This window comes from Cygnus olor, chromosome 2 (assembly GCF_009769625.2).
Source record: "Cygnus olor isolate bCygOlo1 chromosome 2, bCygOlo1.pri.v2, whole genome shotgun sequence".
NCBI lineage: Eukaryota > Metazoa > Chordata > Aves > Anseriformes > Anatidae > Cygnus > Cygnus olor.
The window spans coordinates 147088991-147112956 of NC_049170.1; the positions used below are offsets into that span (position 1 = coordinate 147088991).

Sequence of the window (23966 nt, forward strand, 5' to 3'; positions counted from 1 at the left end):
ATTAGTGCCACAAAGGTGATGAAGGAACTGGAGGACATTTCCTATGAGGAAAGGCTGAGAGAGCTGGAAGTTTTTAGCCTAGATATGAAGAGGGATAAGGGAGGATCTCATCCATGTATATAAACACTTGAAGCCAGGCTTTTTTCAGTGTTGCCCAGTGCCAGGACAAGAGGCAACGGGCACAAACCGGAGCACACGAGCTTCCATCTGAACATCAGGAAGCACTTCTGTACTGTATGGGTGATGGAGCACTGGAAAAAGTTACCCAGAGAGTTGGTGGAGTGTCCTTCCTTAGATATTTTCAAAGGCCACTTGGACGTGGTCCTGGGCACCCTGCTCTGTGTGTCCCTGCTTGAGCTGGGGGGTGGGACCAGATGAACTCCAGAGGTCACTTCCAACCTCAGCTATTCTGTGATTCTGTAATTGCATTTTTTGGTGGGAATCTACTTCTTTAACTATTTGCTAACTGTTGATATTATAATGATATATTTCTGTTCTTTTCTTTAGAATTGTTAGTAAGAATGTCTGGTCAACAATCCTCTCCACATATATGTACTAAAATGTCAGGCAGTAGACATAACAGCAAAAGGTGACATTCAAATATAGCTGTAATTGTGTAAGTATTGTATTTATACTGCAATGTTTGTAATTGTCTCCCTGTTCTTGTATATTTAAACAACTACATCAAAAAAAATAATGTCTGTTTTGTCTGGCTATCATGACCTACCTAATCAAAGCCTCCTGTCAAGTTTTGGTAACTCCTTTGAAAGCCTTCTTAGGCATCAATTTCAACACAGTAGAGCCTGTTTTCATTTCTTTTAATCCTTTGCCAAAAGTGGTGCTTCCACTGTTTTTACACCAGGTTAATTCGTAAAGAAAAAGTGCTAGGAAAGACAAAGATTTGATAAGAATATTTCTTTAGGAAATGGGAATATGAAAAATAAAATAAAAGCAATGTCTGAATAGGCTGGCATAAATAAATTGCTAAAGCACATTCTGGATTTTAAAAACAGCATCCCAAAACTGAAGACTTCTTCAGCCTAGAATTATTCTTGTCTTCAGTGTCTTTCAACCTCCAACTTCCAACAGATTCAAGCTCCTCCTCCTCCATGAGAGAATGGCGTCAAGTTGAGCCAGGGGAGGTTCAGGTTGGAAATGAGGAGACATTTCTTCTCAGAAAGAGCAGTCAGGCATTGGGACGGGTTGCCCAGGGAGGTGGTGGAGTCACCGTCCCTGGGGGTGTTCAAGGGAAGGTTGGACATGGTGCTTAGGGACATGGTTTAGTGGGTGACATTGGTGGTAGGGGGATGGTTGGACCAGATGGTCTTGGAGGTCTTTTCCAACCTTAATGATTCTATGATTAATATGGGTTTTCAGCTCTGGGGTTGGACTGGTGAAGAAGAGGAAGAGCACAGTGAATGAAGAAGTCAGCTGAGAGGCTAGAGAGATATGAAAGATAGAAAAGAAATTTCTGTTTTTCTCTCCCTGAAAGGAGAGTTGGCATTAATCCCATAGTCTAAAATTGCAGGTCAGGTGAGTAGTTAGGGCCTCCTGACCATTGAAGCCAAAGGGTTTGTTGGAGTACAATAATCTTCTGGCCCAGAAGCCTGGATTTTCTCCCACCAGAAACAAGGGAAAAGGGAGAAAAATGTGATTGCAGCATAGAGCCAAGGCATGCCTGAGATGTGCATGCAAGCTAAAGCAGGTGAGTAGCACCATCTGGGCCCACACCTTCGGTCTGGTAACAAGTGAAGCATGTTACCCTCTCCCTCCTCCAGTTTATGTAAATTCTTACCCTCTTTATCAAATAGGTCCCTGCAAACCTCTTCCACCTAAAAGGAAATGAGTAACCCTATGCTGCCTTAACTCCGTTATCCACATAATATAGTTTGAGATTGAGACAAAAAAAAAAAAAAAAAAAAAGAAAAAAAAATCCTCAATTACATTCACTAAAAAACTGAGGTTTAAGTAAGGCTTTTCAAAAACTTTCGTTTTGCACTAATACAAAGGTTAATGAATCTAGCACAGTTTCAGCCACCAGAAGGATTTTTTCAGCTGACAGAAGCAACTTGAAGGAAAATCAGATAAATGCTACCGGCAGGTGCCAAAATAGTTTTAAATGCAACTTGTAGTGGACTTCCTGAAAGGGATTATTTAGTAGAAAAAGAGGCAAGATTTCATCGCTGCCTTTTTATGGTCTTATTCTAAAGGTTTCCATAAAAATCCTGTAATCTAGTTCTTCAGGCCTGAGAAAGGCTTTTATATCTGCTCTAACTTTCAGAGGCCTTTTAAATATTTTGGCAATTGGAGCCATCATTACAAATTGGAAGTCTGTTGAAAAGATACCTTAGAGACATTTGGCTTTACTTTGCATTCTTACAGAAAGAAACCATTCTGAAGAAATATGGGAAAGAAAATAAAAAGAACTTTACTGTCCTGCTGAGAGTCTCTTTACCTATGTTTCCCCTGACCAGACATCCTATTGGAAAAGCACTGCAATGGATACCTGGACTCCAATGACATCCTTTGAACAGGAAATGGACTTTGGCTTTGTCTTCTCAAGGTCTTACTTGTTTTTTTTTTTCCTTTGCCACCTTCTGATAATGTCATTATTGAACAGTCCCTTGCTTGAGCAATTGGATACCTAAAGGTCCTTGAGGGTCTTTCTCTTCAGATTGAGTTCACTCACCTGCTGGGGAAAACAAGGAATTGATGCTATGATAACAAGGAAGCTCCAGCAGATTGAAAAGGGAATTGATCCAGGGATCAAATCCTTCCGGCTCCAGAGCTAGCTTGGGGTGGTCTGCACAGCCCTGTAACCTATAACATGATATGCCTCTATACTACCATCACCTGCCGTAGGGAAAACAGTAACTCTTTGATTTCTTACATGAAGTTGCTGCATAACTTGCCCCTAGAGCACTTACAGCTGTACTTGTCTTCATGCTCAGCATAGTTTGCTGTCTGATATTATCCTGGGATGTCTGTCAGCGTTACTTCTCACCCCCCTCCCATCAATGATATCAGACTGCTTTCCCTTAACACAGAGGTTCCTGAAGTTTTGGAAGGCCACCAACTCAGACTTCAGCTAGGTATTGTATAATGATGCTAATCTGAAAAGCAACACAGCACAGCAATTTTTAAAAGTCTCTTGTGGTGCACATAAGAGTTAGAGTGTCCTAGGTCATGCTATGGGACTATTCTGGGGAAGAATTATACCGTCCAAGAGTTGTATAAGAGTTTTTGTTTATAAGACCTTAATTGCTGTATGTTGGTGAGTATCATCATTAGTATGAGAGCTGGAGGAGCTAAAGTTACCAAGATTTTAAGTGTTTTGCTTACAAGAAAGTCTGGAAAAATCAAGGTTTTACCCTTGGTATAAAAGTTTCTCTCTACACATATGCTTCCTACATGCTGTTATTTAATATACTTGAGAGCAACTCTGCCCCAAACCTGCTGATTTTGATGGAATTTTTTTCTATTCACATCAAAAGGTATTAGATAAACCCCAGAGTGTATTTGAGGGAGTGGAGGCAGGACTGCTATGAAGCAGAAAAAGCAGAAAGTCAAAGAATTCAGGAAAGCAATATTTTTAAATGAAATATTATTAAAGGAATGAAAGGTCAGTTAGGAAAGAAATAAGAAAATGTGAAGAGTCATCAAGTTAATCAAAGAATTATGAAATGACTAAATCTTGAGAAGAAGAAAAAAATGACAATATTAATATACATAAGTAAGTTATTTAATAAGTTAAGAAACATGTTTTGAGACTATGAACTATATTCTCTGGTAGTGAGGAGGGAGGCTGTTTTTCCCAAGATTAGCAAATATATAGGGATTACCTTCTGTCAAATAAGAAAGAGGCTCAAAGCCAAATCCAGCCATTATTTGTAAATGTATTGGGATACTTTTGATTTAATTTTATTTTGTTATAGTTCTTATACTGGACTGAATTTTATAAAATATGTAAATTCTTATTTTGATGACTTTTATATGGAAAAGTCAGACAGCTGCATTCCAATACTGGACACTTCCACCTCTTTCCTCCATCTACATTTCAGTGGTTTGGCTGGCACAGAAGCAAGTCAGCCAGCCAAGGGACATGTTTAGTGGAACCCCGTGATGGAGGTGGTGTGTTTGCAAATAAACAAAACAGTTGACAAAGTGGGTTAATTCTCTTCATTGACCTTATTTTTATATATTCTCCATTTCCTTACTCTCCTCCTCCTCCTTCCTCTAGTGTCAAGCATCTCACCCTTTTGATTTCAGAAGAGCTTGTCTCTCACTTTGTTGCAGCGATCACCTCGTTAATGTGGGTCACCAAGACATAATGTTCCAGCGGATGGGCTAATTCTTGATGCATTGACTGAAGCACTTACACTGAAGTAGGTAACAAAGCCAATTTCTTACTTCATTGGAAGTGCCGCTAAATCCACAAGATGCCTATAGATTTCCTTATCAAAATTTTTCCTGCAGCTTTAAAACTTTGTGTGAAGTTTGGACAACCAAAACATTCACAGTAAGATGTAATTCTTTATCCTTTCTGCCTCTGAGATACTGCTTGAATAGAAGTACTCTGAGAACAAAACAAAAGAAAACAAAAGTCGTGCTTTGGTGAAGTTAAAATCATAGAATGGTTTGGGTTGGAAGGGACCTTGAAGATCATCTAGTTGCAACCCTCCTGCCATGGGTAGGGACACTTAGGAAACTGAAGGCCTCTTTTCAGTCTTGTAAGATGCTGAAATCTAGACAGGCATTTTCAGGCTTTGCCAGCACTGCTTTCTTCCCTGTTGTTTCATTCTCCCCTAATTGTTTCTTTAACACAATCCAAGTTTACTTTCTAGGTACTAAAGACCAAGAAGGACTATTTTCATCAAAATCTGATAGTAAGAAAAATCTCCCTGAGGAGATCAAGTGGTGTTATAACAGGTTAATATGTCAGCTAGTGGGTTGCTCATATTAAGCTGCGGATCTTTGAAGCCTAATGAACCTTGTGAACTTTCCACCCATCTCACAGTACAGAAACATCTGGGTGAAATAGCATTGAGCTTACTCACTATGAAAACACACAGATGAACACTGACATACCTTCTTTCTCATGTCCATGAATGAAAGTTGAGCTGAAGTGTGAAAAAAATAATGTTACTGGTTTTGAAATTTCTGGAGAGCTGTTTTTTTACTCCTTCTGCAACAGAAACTCTGACTTGCTTGATGATGAGATGTTTCTCCATGCATATTTAACATGTTCTAAACTGTTTTAATACTTTGTTTTAATACCTTGTATTAAAGAAAAAAAAATACACAGAATTTACAAGAGAATCTTCTCCCTCTTCCTTTGTTATAAGTAAAAATCCTCTTTTGAATGCTCCTGAATAATCATCACATCAGAGGGAGTACAGAGCTTTCAGGGCTACTCAGCCAAAATCCTTAGGTTTTCCAGCTGTCTCTTAGTCCTTTGACCCCAGTCTCTGTTCTGATACTGCTAGTCATAATATCATTCATTGTAATGGTTTCTGTGATGTGATTACCTATCCTATAGATGCTGATCTAGAGGTTTGTTTACATCACAAACTATTGTATGCCTTCATAATCTTTATAATTATCTAAGCCAAACAAACCATCAGACAGGACCAAATGTTTGTTTAGAATTATGTCAGATAATCATGCTTACAAAAGTTAATGCCTATATTTTTTCTGTTAAACATTAGTAGCATAAAAAAATGACTATACACTTTTTTTTTTTCTAAATTGCTGCTCCATTAAGCCTTTTTACAACTAATGTTTAATTGCCCATAGAATCCTTATTTACAAATGAAATGGGTTTGTATATTAATTGGACTGATAATTTTAAATTGTAAAACTAACATAACGCAGGATACTAATTTTTATACAACCTGGCACTACCTTTCCACTTGTTCACTGGAATTAGAGCTATCTCTTTGGTAGATATTTCAGAGTCTATTTTGACTGTTATCAAAAAACACGGATTTGAGAAAAAGTATCACCTTCTTAAAATGCTGCCATGTTTTTTTGTGTTCATAAAAAAAGATTTAAAGGGTTTAGAGTTTACACTAAAACCTATCACTCTTAAATGTATATTAAATGCACTGACTTACATAAATAGATTATATCAAATAACTCAAATGAAAATGTTTCTAGTCATGAAGAAAGAATCAGAGAAGAAAAGGAAGAAATCATGTTATATGAGGAACAGGGCACAGTATTTTCAAGAAAATGAAAAGAAAATAGACTGTCTACACAACAAAGAACTCATATTTACTTCAAACAGACTGATATTGCTGAGACAATATTTGGATGAACTCTCATGGTGCAGTATGAACATTTTTTTATCTTAGTTATGAAACCTGGAGTGATGAATAAAATGGCTTAAGAATGTCTTGCAGAAAATATTTACCATGATCATAGGCAGTGTAACTTCTGCTTTCAGCTTCAACTAATATCCATACCTCCTTATGACATAATAAGCTTGTTAATTTTATTTAGGTTCAAAACTGTCATGATCAGAGCTTGTGTCTTCTTCTATATCTGTACTGTCCTTACCACAGAGTATTATAGCAAGCTGCAATAATATCTATCAGAAACAATTTATCTAATATTTATTAAAATGTTTAATATGAATAATGATTAATTAATAATTACCATATGTATTGTATCAGCAAATTACTCCTGCAAAGCAGTTTCTAAGTTATAAAATTTGCTTTACTGAACTTTCTAAGATCCCAATATTAGCCCTCAGTTTTGTCATGACTGGTTTTGGAGATAGGTTTTAAATGACATAACAGCTGATTAAAAAGTTGAATTCATTTTTTTTTAATTCAATATATGTCCTTTTTCTGCCTGTATTTCTGTAATTCCTCTTTTCCTTTCTCCTGGTTTGTCCCTGACCTCCTTTTATTTCTGTTTCCAGTTTATAAAAATTTTCCTCCCTTCTTGGCAAGAGAAACAGACTTGTGGCCTAGAGACTTTCAAACATACTTCTGTAGCCATGGATTTCACATACCTAGCCTGCTGTCTGTGCTGTATTTAAACTGAAAGGCTATACCGAAGCAAATATTTCTGGAAATTTTTATGAACTAAAAGAACTTTACAGCCATTTATAATTGTTTGGCATTGGTACTGAAGGCCAAATGGGTGTCAGTAGGCAGGACACACCAGCTGTGTTTGCCAGTCTTGTTAACACCTATATGAGCTGCTGCAGAGATTAAAGAGCAAAGCAAGCAAACGAGAGGAAATGGGGCAGAGCACAGCTCTGCTTTGCTTTGCTTTGCTCTCCTCCCTTCCTCTCTCCTCCTTTTTTACTTAAACTTCCTCACAGGAAAATCAACTTGTGCACGGTTGGCAAGTAATCTGAAAGGTGTTTTTCTCCTCTGAAAAGAAGGTGGCTCTTCCGTTCACCAACAAGTGAATGGTTATTTACTGAACGTTTCCGTCTTTTTCACCAAGCAGAAGTTTTACTCGCTTTTCACCCTTGCAGCTCTTTCAATATTTTCTCTTTCATCTAGAATTACATTTGCAGAAGAATCATCATCCACCAACATCGACAGATATTAAGAACACATAGTACCATCCATTGGTGGCTCTGATGTTCCAGAATGTTCTAAGAACGAGGAAATCTACCTTCAGATTGATCCTGATGACGGCATCACTACTCAGGGAGTTCACAATTGCTATTTCATTGAAACTACTGTGGCCTTGGGGTGGTACAGAAAGCAGTTTACTGACCATCTGCTTTGATATAAAGGGTATGATTTTCCATTCCTGACTCTGATGACACCATCTATACTTTACAGTCCCTAATTTCCCCCAACAAATCACCACAGGATACACAGTATAGCACTGTTATGTTTACTGCACCAGCCAAGGGTCTATCTCCAACCAACCTCATCTATTATGGATGCGTGTAGTGGTCAAATTACCGTCTTGCTCATATATATTCAAAGACTTCCTCATTATTTTTTTTCTTGCAAATTATCTGAAGTCTGGTTATAATGTTACTGTTTTGCTTTGTTGTTATTGTTGTTATTCATAATTGTTCCAATGGAGCAAATGATAGCTAGATAGATTATTCATCATCTGGGCATTAAGCAGCCAATCACTGAAATGCACACTGGGACTCCTGTTCTACAGATTTTATCTAGGTGTTGTTTGCACATCATTGCAAAAGCTCTAGCTGTTTTGTATATTACGTGACTAGTCAAGAGTGTGGCAGAAAGCTATGACTGTAGTTCAAATGCCAACGTAAATGAATATTAATGCAAGGTGCTCCAGTTTTCTGTAATGTTCTTGTCAGTACTTCACGTTCAAAATCATAAACCATGAGGTCATGTGAATGTCAATAATGAAAATCAATGCACTTCATTTTTGGCAGCATCAGAAATGCTTTTCAATCTATTTCCTCAGCTTTGTGGACTCTCAGGAGATAATGGCTGCTGACGCTCTCAGAACATTACAAAATTTGCCACTATATAAAGTAACAATCTAGAAAACTTCACGTTTGTATTTGCCTACATTTGCTTTTATTTATAGCTATCTGCTAGCAAACTCATTAAGCAAATGGGTCAATGTCCAATTTCCAACAGGATTTGGGTCCCAGACTGGGCAAAGCGACTTAGAAGAATTCACGTATGATGAGAGGAGGCCTGTATCTTACCTCATGTACCTCTGCAAAAATCTTGAGGCTGTAGTGTTCCAAAACAGATGGATTTGTGTGTCTAGCACGTACATACTCTGTTAGGATAACAATTTCTTTCAAGGCCAGAGAAAGGTGTTCAGTTCTGACAAGACGCAGTGTATGTGCCAGGCCAGGTGGCTACCACCTGTACAGTCCCTTCGCCTTGGTCAACTCACTCCAGTATTCTCTCCAGCTTTGGCAGAAGCAGCAATTGAAGTTAGAAACACTGCCCTGGAGCTTCTTGTCACATTACCTCTAGAACCGAACTTATAAAATAACCAGCTGGGTTGCGATTTCCCCCTGGTCCTCTTCACAACTGCTCCCCAGCTGCACAAGTCATAACGGTGTATGCTACACCGTGTGCTATCAGGAAAAGCAATCACAATACACCATGTAGTGACTTTATTTCTTATGACAACTATATACATCTTAGGCTTTCCTGTATTGCTGGCCAACTGACTTGTACAAGGAGTTACAAATATCAGTTGAAAGAAACAATATCTACCCTGTCACCAAAAGTAAAATTCTTGATGAACTGGATGCAACACAAAAATGGTCCGTGACAGGCTGCAGGAAACTGATGACAAGGGATCAGCCATAATGTGTACAGCAAGGAACCGTAATGTGATCAACCGTAATGTGTATAGCGAGGAACAGCGCTGGCCCACGGACAGCTGGTAGGAGCAGTGACAGAAACTTGGAGAGGCATTTAGTTCTCGAGAGGACTGCTTCTCTCAGAAGCTTTGCTGTGGTCAAATTACGAATTACATGCTGTGTCCTCCTGGTGTTTAAGACACTCTACAGAAGTCCGGGGGGAAGTTCTGAAGGAACTCACCAAAAAGGAGATGAGATTACATGATCAGAGCACGAGGCTGAACGCTACCCAGGAATGGAGCTTCCCTCTCCTACAGGTACAGAGTTGCTTCTCTTCACGACCTCCTACATTCCTCCCAAATCTCTTCTTTGAAGAGAAGACTAAACAGTAATCCCAAATTCTAACTACAGACTTCTGGATCTTCTGCCCATTCCTTGAATTTGGTAATGCTTACAGAACAAGCAAATGTCATGTTAACCCTGATGAATATTCGTACTGAGTTATTCTGAACTTAGAAGCAAACATATCAGCAAGCACGTGTCCCAAGGAAAAAAACATATGGAAAAAAAAAGGAACGGGGGGGGGGGGGGGGGGGGGGGGATCTGAATCCATATTCAGTTTCCATTTTCCACAAAAGGGGAAAACAGAGGGAGACTGTCCTGGACACTTCTAGAAGGACCCAAAGAAAAGAAAATGGGAAAACGGAATGAACTGTGTTAAAGCACTCTCTATAAACAAGCCCCTGACTTTCATTTAGAAAAAAAAAAAAAAAGGCATGCTTGTCTGAATAAATTTTTATGCTGTATGAGTTTCAGTAGGAAAACCTGGCAGAATTTAGAGAAACACACACACAAAAAGAAAGAAAAAAAAAAAAAAAAAAAAAAAAAAAAAACTGAATGGCTCATTTACAAGGACTATTGAAAGTATTAAATTATTTGAGTTTGGCCTAAACAATGACACAATAACATTTTCAGTCCACAAGTATTTTTAAACTTTATTTTTAAATGCTGTTTTACAATGAGGCAGTCTATAAGTGAAGTGAATATGTGGGCCACTCCTTTTTAATACAATATCTCCCTGGCAACAGGACCAGCAAAACAGAAAAAGAGATTAGATGACCAATAGTTTCTTCCATCTCTCATGTCTTCGATTTCTTTGCTGGATGGCTGATACAGTGCTCGGACTCAGTGACTCCGCTGGGTGGGTGAAGCTCGGCTCGGTATGTTTCCTTTGGCAAAAATCATTGCATGCAGTTAGAAGGTTATGCTGTGTTGATATCATATGGCTGTCTAAAGGAGAAAAAAATCTCTTTGTAGTGCCAACAGAAAAGGCTTGGCTATCACAAGATCAAATTTCAGTATTTCCTTATGAGTATTTTTAAGCCCTAACTTAGAGAAACAGCAAGAGATTTTGGGAAAATCAGAAAATTAGTCCAGGAACTATGGCTGGGAATGGTTCCCTGGAAGGGCACCTGGCTTGCCAGCCCAGAATGTTACTATGGACACTGCAGGAACTCAGAACAGATGATGGAGAAAATGCAGACCGTTATTACTGACAGAGATAACTGATAGATACTCAAAATCAGATGTCTGACCTGAAATGTATTGGTGTTCAAATTTATTCCGGTTAGAGAATATGAACACCTTGCAGCAGGCGTGTCCCTGATACAACCCTCTGTAGCTGTTACTGTGTCCCTGCCCTTCTCACTCAGAGACAGGAGTGTTGTAATGCAATCCCAAGACCCCTAAAAGTGCAGCTTTTACACAGGGGGTCAGTGCTTGTGAATATGGGTATTCCTTGTAGGGAACTATTCTCATAGTTCCCTGCCTTCCACTGGCTAGTAACTGCTCTATGAGCAAAGCTGGTTTTAACCTTAAAGCCTCTAAATGGTAAGAATTACTTCTGAGACTGCCTCTTCACCAGTGGCACAAATCTACAACAGAAATTACAGAGAGTGCTCAAGCTAAGAGGGTCCAATTTAATTGCATTTCATTTGTTTTCATTGCCTTGCATTCTCAGTAGATTCGCAGCCTCTAATTCAGTTCTCTACCAATTCAAAAACCTCTGGAAGTGCTCATTCCCAGGACACACCGTAAGTTTTGTTTGTTCTCCCAAGATTTTTCTCTTTCAGTTGAGGCCACAAAAGAATATGACAAAAGCATATTGCAAAATTAAATGAAAACTATAAAGCATGTTTTCATTACTTATGGCCAGATTATTCAGCTCTTGGCAGAGACCAATGCGGATATGGGAAACAGGCATGAAGGACAGCCCTAAATCATGCCATTTAGTAACAAAACCTTACTTGGCAGTGTCAAGAACTGTCAATTAGCTGAATTATTTAGCTATACCCCTTTCTTTCAGACATGCTCAAAGAATGTTCTTAGAGAAAAAAGAAAGATGGGGAAAAATCCACTCTGCTGATCTAACTTTCTGATTGCAGAACATCAATTTTATCACCATTAGGTTCCTCAGAATGTCAGCCTGTTCTTCCAGCCCTTACTCATACATGTACTCATTTCTCAAAAACAATCTGAGATGCAACCATGTAACAGCTGTTTCATCAATGAAACGATTTTTTAAAAAAAAAAAAAGTCCAAATGACCTGTTCAAGTATCTCTTCTGGAGCTCTTGAAGTAGAAATTAAGTGGTATGTTCCTCAAACATCTCATTGGCCATCTGCACCAAAATAAATTTCATTCCATGAATAATGAAAGGAAAAAATCCCCAATTCTTTTTATCCATTTATCATCTCACGCAGTAAAATGGACTAAACTTAGACTCTTAGTAATATCGGTCTGGTTTTCAGATACAAAGCATAAGTATATATTTGGGATTAATGAATTTTTAAATCAAATGAAATAAGCAAATACGCTTATTTATTTTGAGAGCAAATATTAATGACCGATTTCTGGGACAATTCTCATCTCTTTGTTTCCCAACATAGCAGAAATTAGCACTACAGAATATGAGCACACAGTACTGAATAAACACACACGTATTGCCATCTTGAACAGGAGCAGGCAAGCATACAACATCCCGTGGCATGCAATATCTGCCCACGGAGTCCTTGTATAAATACATCTTTTTGGTGAGATGCAGTATAACTAGCCTTCGTGTTACTTCAGGTGCTTTGTTTGGTAATGTCCCTCGTCCTTCCCAAACTAATGGTTATATTTTGTGGCCATGAGGGTACGGAGAATTCCAGGGCATGAAGAATTAAATGCTAGTCTAAAGAATGATAGCCCTAAGCAGTGTGGGCATGAGCTGTTCCCACCCTACTTATCTGTAGCAGTATGAATACAGTGTTTGTCCTTCTTGGCCGTCTTCTTTTCCAGAAATTTCATCCCACATGAAACCACAGCAAACACTTTCACCTGCACTCTTCTTACTTCAAAGGGCAGAGCTTTTTCAACGTTAGTTAGAAAAAATTGTAAATGAAAAAATAATAAATGCTTTCTTAAAAAAATAAAATTCCTCTTATGTTCCCCAAAACAGCAAAAACCAAAAAGCTATACATAGCAACTTCACCTGGTGACTTGTGCTAGAAGTATTCCCAGCAGGCCCTATAGCTAAAATAAGTTTGGAAGAAAGAAATCGAGGAAACTTTTTTGGTAGAACATACAGACTGCATTAAACTGGAACATTTTGTGAATTTCTTTTAAGTACATGGAATTGTCTGAGTCAAAAGCAATGATGCAACTCCCCATCCCCACTTAACTCATTCTGACATTTTCTAAATTGTTTCAATTTTAAACAAAATGTTATTTAAGTCCAAAGTTAAATCTCTAAAATAAAGACATTTTGCTTCCAACATGTTTTTTTCCAGATTTCTAATTTGCCAAAACTGTGATGATATGGGAGGCATATCTCAAAAAAATAACATCCAAATTACTGTCACTTGCACAATTCTTAAGTATTGCAAAACTGATGGTATTGTTGCATAGGCTAAATTGAATTGTAAAACACTATATATAAAATGCTGTATAAAATAAAAAGTACAACACTTCTATAGGCAGAAGGATAATATATTTTTAATTTCAATTAAAAAACACAACCATGCTTAAGTTTGAGGGGCTGATTCTGATAATATTGTCATTAGAAAAACGATTACACCTTAAATCTTACTTAAAAGAATGATACAAGAAAGAGTGTTAAACACTGAAGAAACCAGCTGCTTTTCTGGAATATCCATCTTTCCGTTGAAACAGAATTCCTTTTGAAGAGAGAAGTCATTGGGTTCACTGCATTTACTAGTGGGGAAAATTCTCTGGCCTGATTTACTCAGCAAGAGCACACACAGTCATATTAACCTCCAGTGGTCTGACATATTTTCTCTGTCCCAATCATGACATATGCAAGAGGTTTATCAGTAAACTTCCATGGCATGAATAGATGCTTTTGGGAACGGATTGTCTTACTCACGGTGAACAGCTCCTTTGATAATTTTCAAGCTGACCAGACCTTAAGGGCTTTTTTGCCTCAGTGCCATTTTCCTTGTCAGAATCATTCCAGTGAGGTACTCAGTGTATCTTCTGGGTATTGTTGCTATCCACTAGATCCTACTGAAAAGGATATATGTATCAAAATACAGAACCTCTTCTATGAACATAGTTCTGTTGCCTAATGGCAACAGGTATCCCACTGTGAATAGGAAACACTCAGTCTTGGTATGGAGCTGAAGGGACTCTTCATGAACTTGTGTAGCTCTTCACGGGAAGCAATCTTCTCATATTTTCTCGATAGGAAGCTCGATAAGAATTAAAACAGTTCATTAACACTGACATTAGAAGTAATGTCACCAGCATCTGAGTCTAATATTTGTAGCTCAGGTACCATCTTCAAGATTAACCACACCATCCATCAATATTAAAGCCTCAAATGTTGAGGATAAACAACAACTCAAACAGCAACTTCAGAACTCAATGCTAGCCATATAGACTAGTGATATAAGCAGGGACAAATGAAGGAGAGTCCACTTGCATCTTGAACAGATCTTCTCTGAAACACAATGACTGTGGTACATACCTCAAAGCATCTCTACCAGCTCAGACAGCTGGGGCTGTTTCAGTTACAGCATTTTCATCTGTGGGTGAAGAACCTCTCATGTTGCTATGTGGAGAGGAAACAAGGCAAAAGGAACAAATTTGTTATCAAACCTACTGGTTTGCTATTAGTATACCAAGTGTAATGTGTATTTTGGATTTAAAGCTGTCATCTAAGTTGAGAAGGACTAGCTAAATGGAGGACTAGCTAAAACTAGCTTGAAAATTTCATGAAAAACATTGTAACTGTAAATGTAAAGAATTGTATTGTAAATGTAAATGTAAAAATTCTGTGGGACGGTGGCCTTCACAGGAGGTTAGACAAGTGGCTAGCTTTAAAAAGAGGGATGTTGCTGCGAATGCTTGTAAAGTTTGTTACGTACCTAGATACCTCTGGATAGGAATAGGATCCACAACTAGAAAATCTGTAGGAGTTAAAACCAGTTTTATTTGTAACCCATGCTTCCAATCTTTTAGACAGAGACCATAAACCATCTTGTGTTGTGGAAGTAAACAGGCTGGGTAAAAGTGACATATTGAGCGTTACTAGCTCTATGGACATAAGGACCTGAGTGAAACATCATGTCCAGACAACCATGCTAGAGGTTTAGCTTAAGCCAGAGATTGAAATCCAGAGTGAGAAATCTTTGCCTGCAAAGGCAATGGAGAACATAGCTGTGGATGAGATTGGGCATATGTTCTCTGCACAAAAATGCAAAGCTGTGTTCCTTCCAGAAAGAAAAGGTATCTGGGAAGCACTTTGTGTCTCGATAATGCTTAAGTGCAACTTAAGACACATTACCTGGCTTGCTTAAGCATTCACAGCAATTAGCAGCTTAATTTTAAAGCTAAGATTAGAGAACACTTCAGCGTTTGTTCTGCATGGCCCCTAGTTAGCGTCTTATATACCTGTACAGGTTATATCCCTATGAGTTAGAAATTGTAGACAACCAGCTTGTTTTCCTTTTACTAGGTACCATGCAAGACTTTCCTTGCCTGTGACCTTGGCTTGGGAAATCCCTTATGTTTATACTTGGAGTTGGAACTCTACTCCTGGACTCTGTTCCTGAACTCACGCTTCTCAACACTGTTCGTTGACCGTGTCTTCCTGCAAAGTGAAGAGCAGAGTTAATTTCTTTAATTTCTTAATTTCTTTATATATTGCTCTTTGCAAAACCAAGACCCAAGGTGGCAGCCCAAATATTAACCCAATTAAACAGAGTTGTATAAAAAAGCAAACACAGAGAAACTAAAATATTCATTTGTATGTACTCGTTTTATAGCATGAGTAAGTGCTATTCATTGTCAGCTGAGCCAGCAATAAAACCCTCCACCTGATCATTATTTTATTCTCTGAATAATAACAAAGGGTGCTTTCATATGATAAAAAATTATGTCAGCCTTAAAAAAGTTGTAAAACAAGTACAGACAAAAAGATTCACTTCCAGAAAGATGAAACAGCATCTTAGAATGGGTAATTCCAAAAGAGTCCAAATTATGCCTGCTTTTTGGGGGCAGAAATGTCTGGAAAAAGGAATTTGTCCCTACAGCACTATACTGCAGTATCACCTTATTTTTATAACTGGTATTTTATACGAAAATGGCCCCATAATAAATTTAGTAAATAAAGATAAAGCAGTTAATTTTTCAAAATTAACTATGCTGGTAAATATTCTTTTCATTCTTTTATTCTCTCTGCAGTTTTATGTGCTGAAACCTTTTTTTATAGACTAGAATATATTTAAGAGTGAAGTAATCTCATTTAAAGGGAAGGTAACTTTCCATGGCTGTGATTATTGCCACTGAAAACCTCATCAGAGTCACACAGAGAGGGGCAGGCAAAAACAGATGTTACATGTGCCCCTCTGGCTTATGGCCTTGCTTCTGGGAAGACTACAGGAACAACAATGCTTCTTTTTAGCAAACTGTAACATTAGCTTGGCCAACAGCATTGGTCCTTCTGTTCACAAGCAAGGTACTATAAAAAATGGCTTTATACTGACTGCCTAAATTGGAGAAGAAGGCAAAGAAGCAAGGGGAAAAAGGAAAAAAAAAAAAAAAAAAAGGAGATAAGGAAGCTGAAATGGCCTCTGTGACAGTGGATAACTGAAATAACCTCAAACCGATGCCTGAGCTGTTTGTAAGGTTTGAACCCCCCCATGTTCCCCTTTGCCCAGAATGACAGCCTTTTCCAGAAACCTAGCTGTTGCCACACAGCATCAAGAAAGGCATGGTGACTTTTTTTCAACACCAAACTTGCATCTGGTGATTGCTGGTTTTGCACTGAGTGTTGCTTTGGCTTAGAGCGACAGCAGCCTTGTAAATTCATGAGTATCACTTGTGTCATGTCTTAGGCTTAAAAGGCATCCTGTTTTCACTAGTCTGTCTACAACTTCTGTTTATTTTTCAAATATTTTTTTTCTTTAACAAGCCACAACAGAACCCAGTGCATATTACCTGCCTCAGACAACTGCGGATGGGGAACATCTATATCCTAGAGAGACCCAAGGCCACCTGCCTTGGGCAGAAGATAATTTCTGACACGGATAACATGTTAACAGATTTAGTCTCCCATATGCTCTGCCTATATCACTGCAGGTACCTACACTCAGGTAACTGCAGGTACTATCTGAACAGAGCAGTGGAGCAGGCTGCCCAGAGAGCTTGTGGAGTCTCCTTCTTGGGAGATACCCAAAACCCACCGGGATGCGATCCTGTGTAACATGCTCTAGGTGACCCTGCTTAAGCAGGGGGAGTTGGACTAGATGATCTCTGGAGGTCCCTTTCAACCTCAACCATTCTGTGATTCTGTGATACCACTCAGGTTAACAGCACAGCACAGAGCACTGGAGCTACTTCTCCAAAGCACTCCTGAGGCTTGACGTGTTGGTGTGCCCAGGTGAGGATGGCGTGACCATGGCTGTGTGTGTGTGATGTCCAAATCACCACCCAGTGTTGTAGCATGGCTGTGTGTGTCTTCTTCCAAATCACCACACCATGTTGTAGCATGGCTGTGTGTCTTCCTTCCAGATCACCACCTTATGCTGCACAGAGAGTGAGGAGCTCGCTGTGCAGCCCCTGAACCCAGCAGACCGATGCTTTATACTCTGTGGCAACGAGCAGTGCTTAAAAACATGAAACCGGAGTTTATTGACGAGGGGGTGTCACGCCTTCAAGGCTTTGCCCTCACGGGGCACACCGGGGGCCTCAGGACCCAGCCACCCAGGCTGGGCGCTCGGTGCGAGACCTGCGGGGAGCGGGGCCGGGGCCTCAGCGGGTCATGGCGGGCCTGGGCCCGGCGCTGAGGGGCAGGAGGAGCCGGGGGGAGCCGAGCGCGGCTCCGGTTCCAGCTCCCCGCCTCCGGCCCTGCCTCGTCGGCGGCGAGACGGGGAAGGGGAGGGTGGAAATCGCTCCCCGCCGTCTCTTATAAAAGCGGCCGCAATGGCTCTGTCGCCACAGCTTCGCGGGGAGGCGGCGATCGGGAGCATGGTGCCGGGCGGCGGGCAGGGCTTGGCCGCCCTGCTGCTGCCGCTCCTCCTCCGGCTGTGCGAGGCAAGTGCGGGGCTGCCGGCGGGGCTCGGAGAAGCGGCGGCGGCTGTGAGGGGGGGAGCCGCCGCCGTGACCCGATTTCCCCCCCGGGTTTTGTTCCCCGTTAGGTGAGCGGCCGGGAGGCGGCGTGTCCCCGGCCGTGCAGCGGGGGGTGCCCGGAGGAGCCGCCGCGCTGCGCCCCGGGGGTGCCGGCGGTGCTGGACGGCTGCTCCTGCTGCCCGGTGTGCGCCCGGCAGCGAGGCGAGAGCTGCTCCCCGCTAATGCCCTGCGACGAGAGCGGCGGCCTCTACTGCGACCGCGGCCCCGACGACAGCGGGGACTCCGGCATCTGCATGGGTAAGGTGGGCGGGGGGCCGCGGGCCGTGCCCCCAGCCTGCGGCTCCCCGCCTAAGAGGGGGTTACTGGGGGGAAAGAGAGACCCCCGGGGCCGGCAGTGGGGTGTGGGAGCCGGTTCTGTGCAGCGAGAGGGAAACCGCTGTGTGTGGGAGGGACGGGGAGGGTGCTGAGCGTGCCGTCTCGGTGAAATTCATTCGTTTTCCTCGCCAGTGCTGGAAGGGGACAACTGCGTGTTCGACGGGATGATCTACCGCAACGGGGAGACCTTCCAGCCCAGCTGCAAGTACCAGTGCACCTGCCGGGACGGGCAGATCGGCTGCCTGCCCCGCTGCAACCTCGACCTGCTGCTCCCCGGCCCGGACTGCCCCTTCCCGAGGAAGGTCGAAGTGCCCGGAGAGTGCTGCGAGAAGTGGATCTGCGACCCAAAGGACGAAGTGATTTTGGGAGGTTTTGCTATGGCTGGTGAGGAAACTAAAGCTAATAATCATAGTCTGAGGAGAAGGTGATATACTGGGAATATCCATGGGCTTGCAAAATCTAAGACATGTTGCTTTGTGCTCCTTCTTTTTTATTTTTCCTCCTCTAGAGTGACCAGTAAGTATAACACAGGTTATGAATAAAGACTATGAATTTAAAGGTTATGAATGAATAGGTAAAAGAAAAGATATTCAGAGGATGAATGTGCACCACAGTTTTAAAATGTAGTTAACCTGAGTTAGTTTCCAGTTCTGGAATTTCTATTTGTCTGCTACAGGGTAGTTCTATGAGTGGAATAAAATAGGGACAAACTCATAATCCTCCAAATATTATTTTGCCCCCGCAATCAAAACTGCAGTCTTGCTGTTTGCCCTGCAAGAATATGTTACATCATAAATACCACTCTAACAGCTTAGTCTACAAAAGACTCCCCCCCCCGCCCCGAAATTCCCCAGCTATTACAAGTGGTCAGCCTAGTAGCTAAAATGCCAACAAATTCCTGTCTGTCTGTGCTAGAGCTCTCATCATTATTGTTGGCATTAAAAGCATTACAAAATACTTGGAGAAGCAGTAGTTATAAATACAGCAAGTGGATCTGAAAACAAAAAAGTCCAAAACACAACTCAAAGTGCTTTTATAACTGAAAAAAAATTAGACTACATAATATTTTTACCTGTTTTCTTACTGAATTATGTGTCCCTCCCCTTTAAATCAAACTGTCAGTTCAACATGGATTTTCTCAAGCTACTTTTACTGAGAGTAGAGGGCTCTCCATTCTCTTCCAGTCACTGTTCTTTGTGGTGTTAAGCAGTTACTTATGCTGAAACTCAGCTAATCCATTTGAAAAACAATTAAAGAATGGTCCAGGATGAAAAGCTCTAATAACTTTTTAGAATTCTCTGAAGTGTCAGATGTAAGACACATAAGATGTAAATGAAAAGCTTGCTGCCTTTCAACTATCTTTCCTTTTCTTTGATTTTTTTAAAAATTATTTATTTATGTTTTTTTGACAGTGACAGGCTAATCCTTAAAATGCCTACAGGTTGATTATCTGGATTCTTTCTAGCAGTGGCTATCTGTCTTGGAAAGCCACCTTTTTGGATCTTTATCTTTCAAAAGACAAAAATGCGTTTCTAGAGAAGCTTAACAGCCAAAGCTGTAGGAGTGATGCAGGAAAATTCAAGTGACTGGCTCAGTCATGTTGCCTCATTCTGTTTGCTCATATGATAACTGCTGAACCAAACTATACAGTTAGCAATATTTGCATAATACAGCTTAACACATCCGTGAGGGCAGAATGGGGATTAGATTTGATGGTGGCTTTGAGCAACTAAAAACAGCTGGAAATTCCTTCCTTCCTTCCTCCCCACCATCACCTGTCTATAATCTGTCAATAGTTGACAAGGTTGGGTGACTATCACTGTGGGAATAAAGCGGTTTACTTCCCTGCTGTTTATTAGTTTAGATGAATCATCCAACCTCTCTTAAGTCATATCTAATATAAATATTTTTTGTGACAGCTTTAGAACAGATTTGTAATATGTTCCCATTGGAAAGAATGACGATTAAAGACTAGTTGAAGCACTGTTCTGATTACATGCACCTTTCTATTGACTTTTAGATGTAGCAAGTAGCCATCCAGGGCTCCTAAACAAGCAGATGTTAAAATTCCTAAAGCATGAATTTTGGACCTTTTTTTTGGTCTCTTGTTTCGTCCTACACATGGTAGAGGTCAATTAGTTACTGGGCTTTCACGTAAGTTTTACCTGTAATGAAGTTCTTTGGGGTTTTGTCTCCAGCATACAGACAGGAGGCCACACTTGGGATCGACGTGTCTGATTCAAGTGCCAATTGTATTGAACAGACAACAGAATGGAGCGCTTGTTCCAAAAGCTGTGGAATGGGCTTTTCCACCCGTGTCACCAACAGAAATCAACAGTGTGAGATGGTGAAGCAGACACGCCTTTGCATGATGAGACCTTGCGAAAATGAAGAGCTATCTGATAAGGTATGCTGTAAGCAGTGACAGGGAGCAGGATCTCTTCAGCTGGAATGTTACAGTTGCAATATTACAGTCTAGAATGCTCGAGGTACAAGTGTATGCAAACACACCTTTTAGCATATGTGCAGCAAACCCAGTATTTTTTAGAATCATTAGATTTGCCACATATGCTCAGCAGCTTTGTGCTGCACATCTTTTGAGCCATCCCAAACATATCAGATTTCTAGATCAGCGAGCATCTTAGAACTGCAGAGAAGTGTGTGAAATGGGTAAACTAAACCTTTTCTTAGTCCTTATGATACATTGCCAAAAGCGAACCCAACCCTGACACTTAAGGGGCAATAAATGTGTTTCTAAGGGAGCTGAGTTTTTTTGCTGCTACTACACCTTACGCAAGTGTTGGCTGTCAGAGAGAATAACATGTAGTTAGGGAAAAGACCATCAGTTTTGTAATGTTCTGGTGTTGGAAAGCATTGCTAAGGCTTTTGCTGAATACTCTATGCAGTTTTGAATGCTGTGTTTAAGCAGGATGTGAAACATTCGGAAAGAGTCAGGGAGATTAACAAGAATGGTCAGAGGTCTAGAAAGATTGATTAAACTGCACTTTTTCTGAAAACAAGGGAACAAACATGAGTTTCCATAACTGTGCTGAGTCCATGGTGGACATGACAAGAAGTGGTGAGCTTAGACTGCAAGAAAATTAAGAGTGAAAACCTTCCTGGCGGTAAGAATAGTGAACCTGGATTGTACAGTGCAGTTGTGGTGTCTCTGTCACTGAAGACTTCCAAGGACAAGTTAGACAAGCAACTGTTAAGAATAACTTGGATAAAGTTGGTTCTGCCTTGGGTCACAAGATTGGGGCAAGTCTTTAGAGGTTTGTTTTAGCCTTCTTTTTTCTTCCCGAATCGAGTCCTGTAACTTGGTTGTTTGGCTTCCTCATTTTCTGATGGAACTACAGTTGCCTGAGAATTTTTTTCCATTTTCATAATGAATGTTGGCTTGTCTTGCCTCAGATGACAACAATGGGCTTTAATTATTTGTCATTTATTACTCTGCTAATAACATACTGACATCAAGGTGAGAACTTGCAGGGATGAGAACCAGTAAGTAACTATTGAAATAACTGCAAAGTCCTACTGATGTAGAACTAGCAAAGACAACAAATTTCAGTTTTCAGAGTACACCTATATCCTTGCATGTCAATTTTTAACTGCTTTCTGTTTTATGCAATATTATCTCTAATATCTTTTCATATTTCTATTAGAAAGGGAAAAAATGTATCCGAACGAAGAAGTCCCTGAAAGCTGTTCGCTTTGAATACAAGAACTGCACTAGTGTGCAGATGTACAAACCTCGTTACTGTGGCCTCTGCAGTGATGGGCGATGCTGTACTCCACACAACACCAAAACGATTCAAGTTGAGTTCCGCTGTCCTCAGGGGAAATTCCTAAAAAAGCCGATGATGTTGGTCAACACCTGTGTCTGTCATAGTAACTGTCCTCAGAGTAACAACGCTTTCTTCCAGCAGTTAGATTCCACATCTAGCGAAGCAAAAATATGAAATTATGAAATGCATAATTTGGGTTGCCCAAAAGGTACGTAGTTTATACAAAACTTGACCCACAATCAGGTGAATGTAATAATTGCATATGTAAAATATCTAAGATTTTTTCAAAACTAAATGCTTTCAATTTTTCCTGTAGTTAATTAAATACCTCATTTGACATTTCCCCCTCTCCAAATGTCTTTTATTCACTTGAAGGAAACTGTACCTTGGACAGAGCCTTCTTTTTTTCTTAACAGTGGCATGGAGATTACAAAGAGAACAGCTAGTCTTTCCCTTTGAGTTTAGGGGATCATGCCACAAACTTTGGTAGGAATAAGACTGGGCTTTTTAATAATAAATGGATTCCTTGGGGAATTCATGATAGTATGCCACATAAGCTTCCGGGTTCTTAACTTCACTTTGCATAATGTGCATAAACATTTACACACTGTTCTTTCTTCCATTCTAATGAAATTCTTTCTGATAACCATAAAAATCTTTCTGATGAGAGTGTTGAATTCTTGTGGCTTATAATATATCTTCTTTCTGTACCTCTTGACTTTCTCTGAGGTTAATTTGTCACATATCCTCAGAAATGACATGGCTAAGATCTCGTATCCTGAAGCATAGGAGATTGATAGCTGACAGCAATTAAATTTCTCTTTGGTAGCTTCATTAGCAGCCTAATCCAAAACCCACTGAAGTCAGTGCCTTAAATGAACTTGGTTCTAAGCAATGTGTGTCTGTAGATAGAAGTATTTGGATGCAAAAATAAAATTGTTGTAAATTCCTCTAAAACACTAACTGTATCATATGGTGCTTCATTTATTAGAAAGGTGTATATGTAAATAGAAACTGTATATATTGTAATATAACTTTTCTCTACTAAGTAAATAAACTTTATGTGATCCAAAATATTTTTTCTAAAGTTGTGTTGGTTCTTGTCTTCTTTTAACTAATGGTTAACTTCTTTTTTTAACTAATGGTTAACTTCTTTTAACTAATGGAATTATAATAGGTAAAGCCAATGGGAAGATAAAGAGTCTGCAGACTCCTAAAATCAAAAGGCCCAGTCTTGTGAGTAAGTTAACCTGGGAGCCAGGATGATGTAAAAAATGTTTGGAAGCAACCTGCCCTGAAACATAGCGGTGGAGAGGAAGAAAAGTTATGCAGTTTGGAATTCGGGTTTGTGTCTGAAGTGCTGACGAAGTATTTAATTGCATCTTGCAGTATTTCTGCCTCACAAATCAGCCTATGACTCTGATTGTGCCATATATCGTATACCCAGGGAACATGGAGCCTGAGGGTGGCAGTTTCACGTATGTCGAATCATGTATTTAACAGGAGTGTGCAAACAGGTTCGAAGTACAATTAGGCAACCATTCAGCTGCTTAGACTGTGGGGCCAAGCTTAGCTTGGTGTGTCTCTCTGTTAGAGATAGCAGAGTAGTATTTATGCCACAACCATGGTCTTGGTTCTATAATTACTTGGTAGGAAACAGCTTTCTTGGGGAAAAAACAAACAAACAACAACAAAAAAAAAACCAACACTGAGTGTTCTTTGAAGGAGCTGGCAAGCTCCAGTTGGGAAATTCCTGTAACACACAGTGGAATTCAGCTCCAAATTAAGACACCTGAATGTGTTGTCTACATGTAGACATTTAAATGCCCATTTTAGCCAGTGGAGCCCATGTAAAGTTAGCCGTGAGCAAGCATCAACAGCTG

At 40.2% G+C, this 23966-nt stretch overlaps 1 protein-coding gene and 1 long non-coding RNA gene across 2 annotated transcripts; one reads left to right on the top strand and one right to left on the bottom strand.

Moving 5' to 3' along the window:
- Positions 1 to 11903: 11903 nt before the first annotated feature.
- LOC121064836 lies at positions 11904 to 14794 on the bottom strand. Its single transcript, XR_005816720.1, has 3 exons — positions 14316 to 14794; positions 13713 to 14037; positions 11904 to 11966 (listed from the first exon to the last, which is right to left on the bottom strand). It is a non-coding gene; the product is annotated as an uncharacterized LOC121064836 (long non-coding RNA).
- A 2947-nt stretch (positions 14795 to 17741) lies between these two features.
- On the top strand, positions 17742 to 23157 carry CCN3 (cellular communication network factor 3). The gene is made up of 5 exons (XM_040546949.1): positions 17742 to 17884; positions 17989 to 18217; positions 18428 to 18679; positions 20494 to 20702; positions 21961 to 23157. The coding sequence occupies exons 1-5, from the start codon at positions 17774 to 17776 to the stop codon at positions 22255 to 22257; spliced, it is 1098 nt and encodes a 365-aa protein (XP_040402883.1). The 5' UTR covers positions 17742 to 17773; the 3' UTR covers positions 22258 to 23157.
- Positions 23158 to 23966: the final 809 nt, after the last annotated feature.